The sequence below is a fragment of the Salvelinus namaycush genome, chromosome 25 (genome assembly GCF_016432855.1).
Source record: "Salvelinus namaycush isolate Seneca chromosome 25, SaNama_1.0, whole genome shotgun sequence".
Classification (NCBI taxonomy): domain Eukaryota; kingdom Metazoa; phylum Chordata; class Actinopteri; order Salmoniformes; family Salmonidae; genus Salvelinus; species Salvelinus namaycush.
Window position 1 is genome coordinate 27,036,022 of NC_052331.1, and position 12,952 is coordinate 27,048,973.

General features: G+C 43.7%; 1 protein-coding gene across 1 annotated transcript in view; it reads left to right on the forward strand.

The window, feature by feature from the left end:
- The window catches only part of LOC120019858 (glypican-1-like), a 147,376-nt gene extending 146,373 nt beyond the window's left edge, over nt 1-1,003 (forward strand). The window contains exon 10 of the mRNA XM_038963271.1: nt 795-1,003. Within this exon, the coding sequence (XP_038819199.1) occupies nt 795-1,003 (209 nt within the window). The remainder of the gene's footprint in view (nt 1-794) is intronic.
- Nucleotides 1,004-12,952: the final 11,949 nt, after the last annotated feature.

Here is a 12,952-nt window from a genome sequence, read left to right on the forward strand (position 1 = left end):
CCTCTCCCTAGTCCGTACGGGAGTTGCAGCGATGAGACAAGACATAACTAGCAATTGGATACCACGAAATAGGGGAGAAAAAGGGGTTAAAAATAAATCAAATAAAAGGTAAAATGTAAACTGCGGACTAAGCAACATCTTGTACTGTTATAGTCTCCACCCGGCACAGCCAGAAGAAGAGAGCCTGGTTCCTCTCTAGGTTTCTTCCTAGGTTCCTGCCTTTCTAGGGAGTTTTTCCTAGCCACTGTGCTTCTACATCTGCATTGCTTGCTGTTTGGGGTTTTAGGCTGGGTTTCTGTATAGCATTTTGTGACATCGGCTGATGTAAAAAGGGCTTTATAAATACATTTGATTTGATTTGAGTGTAATGTGTTTGGATTCAGTCTTGTGTCAGGTTAACTATTGTGTCATCATCTTCAGTATAATAATTTTCGCATAATCTCCAAATTGTTCCCTTTTAATTTCTACCATGGTTAGTGATATGCTTTCCATACTTCTGTAAGAAACATTTCAATTTAGCCCTATCCATATAGGTCAATACCCACAAGTATAAGGGGATAATCTTTTTTCTTTTTAAAACAAAACGTAGAAATGCGCCGTTTTCACATAGACTAAGGTATGGCGCTGATATAATGAATATGAGGTTGAAAAGTGGTAGAATTGCCCTGTAAGATTAACATTCTAACTTACCTATTCTCTTCAACTTCGTTATAACTGGCATATAAGCCAGAGAAACTGTATTTTTTTCTTCTAAATTTTTTAAATTTGTTTTTCTTTTCTGGCTTTGTCTTCAGGTGATGATGTCAGTGGTTCAGGAAGTGGGATGTGCACAGATGAAAAGTGTCCCCGCGGCCCGCGCCTCATGGCCCCCAGCACAGACAGACCCAAAGTGTACGCCTACCCTCCGGAGAACAAGAAGGTTGTGAAAGCATCAGCTGACTACAACCTCCCATCCATCGCCCTCTACCTGCTCTCATTGGTTATGTTGCTGCTCCGGCGATAATTGACAGGGTATTCCACCAATATAGACTGAGTTTGGGACATGGGGGGCAGGACAAGGGGTAGGAAGAGAAGATGTCGTGGGGTTACTTACTTACTTTGCCAAAACAAAAAACAAACAAAAACGAATGGACTTCCTTTTGGTCTCGGATAAGAACAAAAGTAGTAATGAATATTATATTATTCAGAGATTTTTTGGTTCTGTTCTTGTCTTTTATTTTACGGTATACGGCACCATTAGAGCTGGTCTTTTCACATTTTTATTTTGTTTTGTTTTCTGGTGTTTGGGTTCTCTGAGATATCTGTACCTAAGACATGTTAAGAGTCAATCTAAAGACTATAGAGATATACAGGATGTTAGTGTTGGTTGACGCTGTGCTGTGTAAGGGGGACTTTTCAGTCATGCTGAGCCAAACGTTTGTGTTCCTAATCATGTCAACAGCCTTTATGTCTGAGGAGATGATTTATTTATTAAAAACAGAGGAATATAATCCCCCCGGAGCGTCTTTGGGCTCCCCAATATTTATAGAAAAACTACTTCTACCCCAAACTCAAACTAAATAAACTATTGATGAGTTTTATGAAAGATAATCTGGTTTCGGTAAGGCCCTAAAAATCTTAAACCCTTAAACCCACACATTACATGGAAACAGTGAGAAAATTAAAACGCTTCACATAAGCAGTTTTTCCCTCTGCTTGATAATATAGGGCAGTAATAATAGTCGTGATTATATTCACACAGACATGATCCTTCCATCCCTCCACCCTTACTTCTGTCTTTCCCAGAGCAGATCTGTTTCTCTAGGCTTTGGTGGCTCTATAGGCCCAGATGGGGAATTTTTTTGGAAACATTTTTGGACACATTACAGTGTTAGTGTGACCACAGTAGTCCTCTGTATTGACACTATATTGGCAGAATATGGTAGTATATGGGCTGTGTGGGTGTGTACTGCCGTTTGTTCTGTCTCAGTGGAGGCCGGTGGGAGGAGCTTTAGGAGGACGGGCTCATTGTAATGGCTGGACTGGAATCAATGGAATGGAGTCAAACAAGTGGTTTCCATATTCCAGCCACTGCAATGAGCCCGTCCTCCTATAGCTCCTTCCACCAGCCTCCTCTGTTCTGTCTTCAGATAATGGACCTTGGTCGACATAATAATGTGTTACTTTCTTGTTAATGACTAAGATTTTATGGTACCTATGATGAATACTTTTGGACAGAGCCAGCCAGCTACAGTGGAGTGTTTTTTACATACTGCACTATAACCACTTGTTGTAAAGCAGACTGTGTACATGTGTCTGACCGACCGTTTCTCTGTTTGGACGGGTTGACTTAGGGATTGGAATTCTGTGATGATCACTCAAATAGCTTTTTCTCTCCCTCCTCTCATCTCATTCTCTTTCTTCTCACCTCCCACCTTCTTTCTCTCCCTTCTTCTCACACAGGGCCTCTCTTCCCACTCCCTCTCTCAGTTCTCTCTGCCTCCCAGGCTATTTTTCATGGTATACTATTCCTCTGTTATGAAGACCTGCAAATTATTCTCCAATGCTTTTTTTGGGGCATTATGGCAATGACAGAGCTTCATCATACTGCAACATGATTGGGATATTGTGGGAATGTTGTGGAAGGCCTTTGCTGATGAAAATCTTGCAGCCAGGGAGGAAGGATGTACTTCAACTTAGTTCAAATAATTGTCAAGGCTCTCAGTCTTAGACCACTGTGTGGGAGGGATGGAGGTAAGGTTGTGTGTGTGTGTGTGTGTGTGTGTGTGTGTGTGTGTGTGTGTGTGTGTGTGTGTGTGTGTGTGTGTGTGTGTGTGTGTGTGTGTGTGTGATAAAGAAGGTCTTCTTGGGCTTATTCAACAAGATAGAAACGTATTGTATAGAACTGATTCAATGCTTTACTCCACATGATATCAAAAACATTGTCTCTTGTACAGCAATATATTTCTATCCACAGACTGAATAGGCCCCCTTAGGGACGAGTGGAGATGTTTTGATACGGTCTGCGCTCGTCAATAGCCGACATCGAAAGTGCAATCAATGAGGAGATTGGAGAGATTTATGACTCCAGAGACAAGGTCATACACTAGAACTGAGGTCTTCAGCCTATGACTGTGCACTAGAACTGAGGTCTTCAGCCTATGACTGTGCACTAGAACTGAGGTCTTCAGCCTATGACTGTGCACTAGAACTGAGGTCTTCAGCCTATGACTGTGCACTAGAACTGAGGTAGCAAAGCAACACGTCCATTAGGCATGACCTTTTTGGTTTCTGAGGCAGGAATTTCGGGAGGACACACAGGAACTGACATGATCCCGTTCAGAACCATAGAGTTCAGAACACTCAAGTAGGAGGACTGCAGTAGTTATCAAAGCCGGTCCTGGCGGATCCTTTTGTATCCAGGTTTTCCTTCCAACCTTCACACAATTATATTCCATTGATCTGATATGCACTACATTATTCAATTGATAGATTGAGTGAAAAACCTACAAGAGTCCTCTTGGACCGGTTATGAACCTTATGAACCTCTGTTAAATAGGTTACGTGTGAAGAGGCCAAGAAATATTTTGATAAATTTTGTGACAAGGTAGTGCTCTGATAAAGAGGGTACCATGTGAGCTTGTGTAGGGGTCCCTGGTTTTAAACTGCCGTATCTGCCGGTGTGACTGCCCCGCAGTGACATTCCAATGCAAAAAGACAACTAACCACTTTTACTCACGACGACTTCACTCACTTTCAATGGACACGCTTCGCAATGCCACCGGACAAAATTTGCACAACCCCCCAACACCCTTACTCCCCCTCTTCTCTCCTCCAACCACTCTCGCGCTCTAATCTGAATAGTTCAAAGTCCACTGCCTCTTATTAAATGCTGCACTTTTATGACGCAAGAGGCCTAGGTAATCGATAGGATGGCAATCTGCACAAAGATAGAGATCACAAGATGGTGGATTGATAGGCGAGTCGACACTCCATATACGTCTACTGATTAGGATTATGCAGATGGCGATGGACCACTGAGATGGCTGCAGTCTGAGAAGGGTGAAATAGCAATGTCAGATTTGGGATTAAATAATATTGAAATCTTTCGAACACGTTTGCTCTAGCATGCCTGGGGTTTTGCAAATGGATGTGGTTTGCAGTTATGGCCCTATTTTGTCCATTAAGCCAGGCCAGCTCAATCAAGCACAGATAAAGTATTTGAAATGATTTCAAATATTATTTGAGCCTAGGTCTGATATAACCAGTGGCCCTGAACACTACTCTTTCCCCTTCACAAGTTGAATGTGGCAAGCATTTCCCAAAGGTGACGATTTGAAAGAAAACCATAGCATTCTTTTTTTTTTTTTTTTTTTTTTTTTTTTTACATTTGGAGAGGTTGTGTTTATGGTGATGGTAGATGCAAGAACAAAGTGTTTTGAGTCAATATGTGTAATTTGCTGTTGTTTGTTCCTGGAACCTTGTGTCAATTATATACGTTGTAAGATTTTCAAGATGTCCTGTGTTATGTTCATTTTGTGGTGGATTTTTGTGTCAGTGATATTCTATGAATGCATGGATGAATGGACTTTATCGACGGCCCCCAGAGGGGAAATTCCAAGACAAGAGGATGCCTTGACAAACCAACAGGAGAGTCGTAGAGAGAAAAGCAGGGTTCACACACACACACACAACAATTGATAAGCTTGTTAGTCAACAATACATTTTATTCTGGGCCTTTTTCCAAGGGAGAAGACCAGCCTCACTCTTACCTACATTTTCCATATCATTACAAAACAGCTATTATACACATTTTTGACAGTAAACTGGATTGGAACGCTGTGTATGTTGCACTGCCTTGGGGTGGTAAACTAATAAAACTGATGCAGTCCGATTGAAATGCACTTTGCCATTTTGATAGCGCTACAGTCCTCACCCATTACATATGTTGACATCCATAATAAGGATACAGACATGTATTTTCTTGTTTGAGTAGTGATTTATGCAAACTGCAACAGTTTGCGGGACTTGAACTTCCAGTTATTGCGCTGATGCTAGATAACAATTGCACTAGCGCTGGTTAGCAACTTCCTTCCAACTGCACGCAGAGATATAAAAATGGTATCCACAAGTTCATCTGACTCTGGGGAAGTAGATAGGGGGGAGCCCTTTCCACCAAATGTGGAGAGAGAGAAAGAAAGGAACACAGGTCAGCACAACATCCGCTCGAATGCTGATGTCAGAGCTAACATCTGTCAACAGGGACCAGCCGCTAGCTACGCCGTGTGTTAAGTGGTTTGTCTTGTCTGTTTGGATGGATGGATTGTCCACTAGCTACTAGCTTTCAGTTCATCTCCCAGGGAAGTTTTGGCACATTTTACTCATCGATGATGCTCTGGGAGACTGACAAGTTCTAGTTCATAGAACATTTCTTCTCTGGGTTCCTCCGAGAACCAAAGAGAAGAAGAACCTGTGCTGTTACTCAGTGTATCATTGAAAGAACTTCGATTCATAGGAACACCGAGTACGTTTGATGAACAAATGTCTGAGTGTAACCTAACCGGCTCTCTCTCTCTCTCTCTCTCTCTCTCTCTCTCCTAGTGAGAACATGTCAATCCCAGGACAGAGCCACACTGACATTGCTCACAGCAAAGACATTGTTTGATGTCACAACACCAAAGGAATTAGAAAGAGCCAGACAGACACCAGCTGTGTCTCATTCTGTGGTGTAAATCAATCATTGTAAATGCTTTACACTTTGGTTATTTTTCTCCCAGAGTCATGAGACAACTAGTGTGTAACCCTGACCAGACCCATGGGTTGGTGTAACTTTACACAAATTCCCAGGTTTTCCAGAAATCCCGGTTGGAAGATTCCCCAATCAGAAAGGAATAATAAAAAAAAGGTCTTCCAACCAGGATTTCTGGAGAAGTTACCAGAACTTTGGAATCATGGACAAGAGTAACTTATAAGAAATCGTCTGAAGCCTGCATAGATGATGTCATAGGAATACATGTGGGCTCAAACCACATTCTGCTACAAAACATGATTAACTGCAGGTTTGTTTATTAGAATAAAATATTCAGTCAGGCCTACTGATAATACCTCCCCACTGATTCTGTCTAGCCATGTTTAACTGCATATTATGATGATTGGTCATTTTGACAGGACTACGCATCCATAAACACACTGAGAACTTGTTGAGAACTTCTTCTCAACTGGCCGACCTGGTTAAATAAAGGTGAAATAAGATAAAAAACACGCACACACATACATAAAATGCACAACTAAGTCAGGAACATAAGCATGTGTGTGTGTGCACGCAAACACACACACACACGCCCCTCACCCTCTCACACACTCTGTTCTCTGCCGTGTTGAATTGACAACCTTGTTGACGCCTTGCCCTTTCGTTCAAAGCGCTTTTATGAGTGACTACTGACTCACCGCAGTGGTACAGACTTCATATCTGAAATATCAGCCCTCCAGGCCAAAACACTCGTCGATAAAATCTCTCTCTATCAGAGCATGTCTAGGACCCTAGACATCCTCTGATAGACTCAAGTGTACTGGAACTCAAAGAGTGGATTATACCAGTGTACAAGAGGATGAAGGATTCTACCCTATTAAAGGAGATATTATGTTATGAAAAACGGGTCATGATTGTTCCATTGTAAACATAATTGTTTCGGAACAGGTGCATGGGGGTAAGGCTACAGCTATGACCTACAGTATATCAGATGATAAATCATACCATCATATTGCCAATTCTCTGATCAGTTTAACTTTTTAAAATCATTATACATAGCATTACATGAGCAGGGGGGACCTGACCTGAGATCAGCAATCCTACTCTCAGAAGCTCTGTGAATACATGTCCAAAACAATAACCTATATTGTTTGTTATATACTGTAAATAATAAGCTCAATTTATTGTTTCAGTCCTTCATTCACATCTGTCTTTGAGTGAGGATTACAGTGTAAACAAGCAGCCTTCAACTATAATACAAGAAATGTATAGCTGACTGAAAAATCCCCTTAAAGCTGCAATCAGCAGTTAAGATGGCGCCGAAGAGGATGGCTGAGGTTTTACATGTCCGTAACCAATTGTGCTATTTGGTTCGTTTTTTGTGTTTGTTTGTAACTTATTTTTTTACTTATTTTGTACATAATGTTGCTGCTACCGTCTCTTATGACCAAAAATAACTTCTGGACATCAGAACTGGGATTAATCACCACAAACTGCAAGAAGATTTTTCCTTTAACGAGTCTGACGAGAAAGATATACTGCTCTCCCGGGAACAGGCCCAGATCCCCGTTATTTGCGTGAAGTCAAGACGGAGGAAAAGAGGACGCAGATCGGGCTGCTTTTTGAGAATCCGTAGGCGAGCGAGTAAACTCCCACTGCCATCAATTCTACTTGCTAACATGCAATCATTGGAAAATACAATTGATGACCTACGATTACGATTATCCTACCAACGGGACATTAAGAACTGTAATATCTTATATTTCACCGAGTCGTGGCTGAACGACGACATGGATAATATAGAGCTGGAGGGATTTTCAATGCACCGGCAGAACAGAAATGCTACGTCTGGTAAGAGGAGGGGTGGGGGTGTGTGTCTTTTTGTCAATAACAGCTGGTGCGCAATGTCTAACATAAGTCTCAAGGTATTGCTCGCCTGAGGTAGAGTACCTTATGATAAGCTGTAGACCACACTATCTACCAAGAGAGTTCTCATCTATATTATTAGGCGTCTATTTACCACCACAGAACGATGCTGGCACTAAGACCGCACTCAACCAACTCTATAAGGCCATAAGCAAACAAGAAAGTGCCCACCCAGAAGCGGTGCTCCTAGTGGCCGGGGACTTTAATGCAGGCAAACTTAAATCAGTTTTACCAATTTTTTTTCCAGCATGTCACATGTGCAACCAGAGGAAAAACAACTCTCGACCACCTTTACTCCACACATAGAGATACATACAAAGCTCTCCCCCACCCTCCATTTGGCAAATCTAACCATAATTATATCCTCCTGAAACCTGCCCTCAAGCAAAAACTAAAGCAGTAAGTACCAGTGACTCGCTCAATACGAAAGTGGTCAGATGACGCGGATGCTACGCTACAGGACTGGTTTTCTAGCACAGACTGGAATATGTTCCGGGATTCATCCAATGGCATTAAGGAGTATACCACCTCAGTCATCGGCTTCATCATTAAGTGCATCGACGACGTCATCCCCACAGTGGCCGTACGTACATATCCCAACCAGAAGCCATGGATTACAGGCAACATCCGCATCGAGCTAAAGGCTAGAGCTGCCGCTTTCAAGGAGCGGGACACTAATCCGGGAAGCCTATAAGAAATCCGTTATTCCCTCAGACGAACCATCAAACAAGCAAAGCATCAATACAGGATTAAGATTGAATCCTAATACACCGGCTCTGACACTTGTCGGATGTGGCAGGGCTTGAAAACTATTACTGACTACAAAGGGAATCCCAGTCGCGAGCTGCCAATTTACGTGAGCCTACCAGACGAGCTAAATGCCTTTTATGCTCGCTTCAAGGCAAGCAACATTGAAGCATGCATGAGAGCACCAGCTGTTCTGGATGACTGTGTGATAACGCTCTCAGTAGCCGATGTGAGCAAGACCTTTAAACAGGTCAACATTCACAAAGTCGCAGGGCCAGATGGATTACCAGGACGTGTACTCAAAGCATGTGCGGACCAACTGGCAAGTGTCTTCACCGACATTTTCAACCTCTCCCTGACTGAGTCTGTAATACCTACATGTTTCAAGCAGACCACCATAGTCCCTTTGCCTAAGGAAGCGAAGGCAACCTGCCTTAATTACCACCCCGTAGCACTCACGTCGGTAGCCATGAAGTGCTTTGAAAGGCTGGTCATGGCTCACATCAACAGCATCCTCCCGGATACCCTAGACCCACTCCAAATTGGCATACCGCCCCAACAGATCCACAGATGCAGTCTCTATTGCACTCCACACTGCCCTTTCCCACCTGGACAAAAGGAACACCTACGTGAGAATGCTGTTCATTGACTACAGCTCAGCGTTCAACACCATAGTGCCCACTAAGCTAAGGACCCTGGGACTAAACACCGCCCTCTGCAACTGGATCCTGGACTTCCTGACGGGCCACCACCAGGTGGTAAGGGTAGGCTACAAAACGTCTGCCACGCTGATCCTCAACACTGGGGCCCCTCATGGGTGGGTACTTAGTCCCCTCCTGTACTCCCTGTTCACCCACGACTGCGTGGCCAATCTCGACTCCAACACAATCATTAAGTTTGCTGACGACACAACAGTGGTAGGCCTGATCACTGACAATGATGAGATAGCCTATAGGGAGGAGGTCAGAGAACTGGCAGCGTGGTGCCAGGACAACAACCTCTCCCTCAATGTGAGCAAGACAAAGGAGCTGATCGTGGACTACAGGAAAAGGTGGGCCGAACAGGCCCCCATTAACATCAACAGGGCTGTAGTGGAGCAGGTCGCGAGTTTCAAGTGTCCACATCACCAACGCTCTATCATGGTCCAAACACACCAAGCCAGTCGTGAAGAGGGCACGACAAAACATTTTCCCCCTCAGGAGACTGAAAAGATTTGGCATGGGCCCCCAGATCCTCAAAAAGTTACACAGCTGCACCATCGAGAGCATCCTGACGGGTTGCATCACCGCCTGGTATGGCAACTGCTCGGCATCTGACCATAAGGTGCTACAGAGGGTAGTGCGTATGGCCCAGTAAATCACTGGGGCCAAGCTTCCTGCCATCCAGGACCTATATAATAGGCGTTGTCAGAGGAAAGCCCATAAAATTGTCAGACTCTAGTCACCCAAGTCATAGACTGTTTTCTCCGCTACCTCACAGGAAGCGGTACCGGAGCGCCAAGTCTACAATCAAAAGGCTCACCTTCTATCCCCAAGCCATAAGACTGCTGAACAATTAATCAAATGGCCACCAGACTATTACATTGAACCCCCCTCCATTTGTTTTGTACACTGCTGCTACTCGCTGTTTATTATCTATGCCTAGTCACTTCACCCATACCTATGTGTACAAATTACCTCTAACCTGTACCCCTGCTCACTGACTCGATACCGGTACCCCCTGTATATAGCCTCATTACTGTTATGTTATTATGTTACTTTTTATAGTTTTTACTTGAGCTTATTTGGTAAATATTTTCTTAACTCTTCTTGAACTGCACTGTTGGTTAAGGGCTTGTATGTAAGCATTTCACGTTAAGGTCTACACTTCTTGTATTCGGCGCATGTGACAAATAAAGTTTGATTTGAAACAATAACAAAGCGTTCTACACACCCGTTTCGAGGGATGGGGCTGGAGAAATGTAACTACTCAAATCTATAGACAGAGCTATAGATGCAAGGATTGACCATCCATGATATAAAAATTCTAGTTTGGAGGCTATATATAATTTGTCTACGTTTACTTTGTTTACAAAACAAGCTTATATTTTGGATTGTGATGGGTTACGACAGTTGAACTACAGTGGCAAGAAAAAGTTTGTGAACCCTTTGGAATTACCTGGATTTCTTCATAAATTGGTTATCAAATTTGATCTGATCTTCATCTAAGTCACAACAATAGACAAGCATAGTGTTCTTAAATTATAACACACAAATTATTGTATTTTCCTTGTCTATATTGAACACATCATTTAAACATTCACAGTGTAGGTTGGAAAAAGTATGTGAACCGCTAGGCTAATGACTTCTGCAAAAGCTAATTGGAGTCCAATCAATGAGACGAGATTGGATGTTGGTTAGAGCTGCCTTGCCCTATAAAAAACATTCACAAAATTTGAGTTTGCTATTCACAAGAAGCATTGCTTGATGTGAACCATGCCTTGAACAAAAGAGATCTCAGAAGACCTAAGATTAAGAATAGTTGACTTTCATAAAGCTGGAAAGGGTTACAAAAGTATCTCTAAAAGCCTTGATGTTCATCAGTCCACGGTAAGACAAATTGTCTATAAATGGAGAAAGTTCAACACTGTTGCTACTCTCCCTATTGAGATATTGTGGCATGACCTCAAGAGGGCAGTTCACACCAGACATCCCAAGAATATTGCTGAACTGAAACAGTTTGTAAAGAGGAATGGTCCAAAATTCCTCCTGACCGTTGTGCAGGTCTGATCCGCAAGTACAGAAAACGTTTGGTTGAGGTTATTGTTGCCAAAGGAGGGTCAACCAGTTATTAAATCCAAGGGTTCATATACTTTTTCCTCCCTGCACTGTGAATGTTTACATGGAGTGTTCAATAAAGACATGAAAACGTATAATTGTTTGTGTGTTATTAGTTTAAGCAGACTGGGTTTGTCTGTTGTTGTGGCCTAGATGAAGATCAGATCAAATTTTATGATCAATATACTTTTTCTTGCCACTAAGTTCATGAGACATTTATAAGTTATATTCTTCAAGAATCATTGGGTACATATCATTAATTTATAGTACAAAAATGTATGTGGCAACTGCAGATTGCCCCTTTAAAGTCCACTTTAAAACATCCACTTCAGAATAGCGAGATACGGCCAAAGATGCAGAAGCAAAGGAAGCAGTGGTGTTCAAAAAAATCTCCCTAAATGGCCTGTGGACTCACCCGAGTGTGTCTCTTAAATGGCCTGTGGACCCACCCGAGTGTGTCTCTTAAATGGCCTGTGGACTCACCCGAGTGTGTCTCTTAAATGGCCTGTGGACTCACCCGAGTGTGTCTCTTAAATGGCCTGTGGACTAACCCGAGTGTCTCTTAAATGGCCTGAGGACTCACCCGAGTGTGTCTCTTAAATGGCCTGTGGACCCACCCGAGTGTGTCTCTTAAATGGCCTGTGGACTCACCCGAGTGTGTCTCTTAAATGGCCTGTGGACTGACCCGAGTGTGTCTCTTAAATGGCCTGTGGACTCACCCGAGTGTGTCTCTTAAATGGCCTGTGGACTCACCCGAGTGTGTCTCTTAAATGGCCTGTGGACTCACCCGAGTGTGTCTCTTAAATGGCCTGTGGACTGACCCGAGTGTGTCTCTTAAATGGCCTGTGGACTGACCCGAGTGTGTCTCTTAAATGGCCTGTGGACTCACCCGAGTGTGTCTCTTAAATGGCCTGTGGACTCACCCGAGTGTGTCTCTTAAATGGCCTGTGGACTCACCCGAGTGTGTCTCTTAAATGGCCTGTGGACTCACCCGAGTGTGTCTCTTAAATGGCCTGTGGACTCACCCGAGTGTGTCTCTTAAATGGCCTGTGGACTCACCCGAGTGTGTCTCTTAAATGGCCTGTGGACTCACCCGAGTGTGTCTCTTAAATGGCCTGTGGACTCACCCGAGTGTGTCTCTTAAATGGCCTGTGGACTCACCCGAGTGTGTCTCTTAAATGGCCTGTGGACTCACCCGAGTGTGTCTCTTAAATGGCCTGTGGACTCACCCGAGTGTGTTTCTTAAATGGCCTGTGGACTGACCCGAGTGTGTCTCTTAAATGGCCTGTGGACTCACCCGAGTGTCTCTTAAATGGCCTGTGGACTCACCCGAGTGTGTCTCTTAAATGGCCTGTGGACCCACCCGAGTGTGTCTCTTAAATGGCCTGTGGACTCACCCGAGTGTGTCTCTTAAATGGCCTGTGGACTGACCCGAGTGTGTCTCTTAAATGGCCTGTGGACTCACCCGAGTGTGTCTCTTAAATGGCCTGTGGACTCACCCGAGTGTGTCTCTTAAATGGCCTGTGGACTCACCCGAGTGTGTCTCTTAAATGGCCTGTGGACTCACCCGAGTGTGTCTCTTAAATGGCCTGTGGACTCACCCGAGTGTGTCTCTTAAATGGCCTGTGGACTGACCCGAGTGTGTCTCTTAAATGGCCTGTGGACTGACCCGAGTGTGTCTCTTAAATGGCCTGTGGACTCACCCGAGTGTGTCTCTTAAATGGCCTGTGGACTC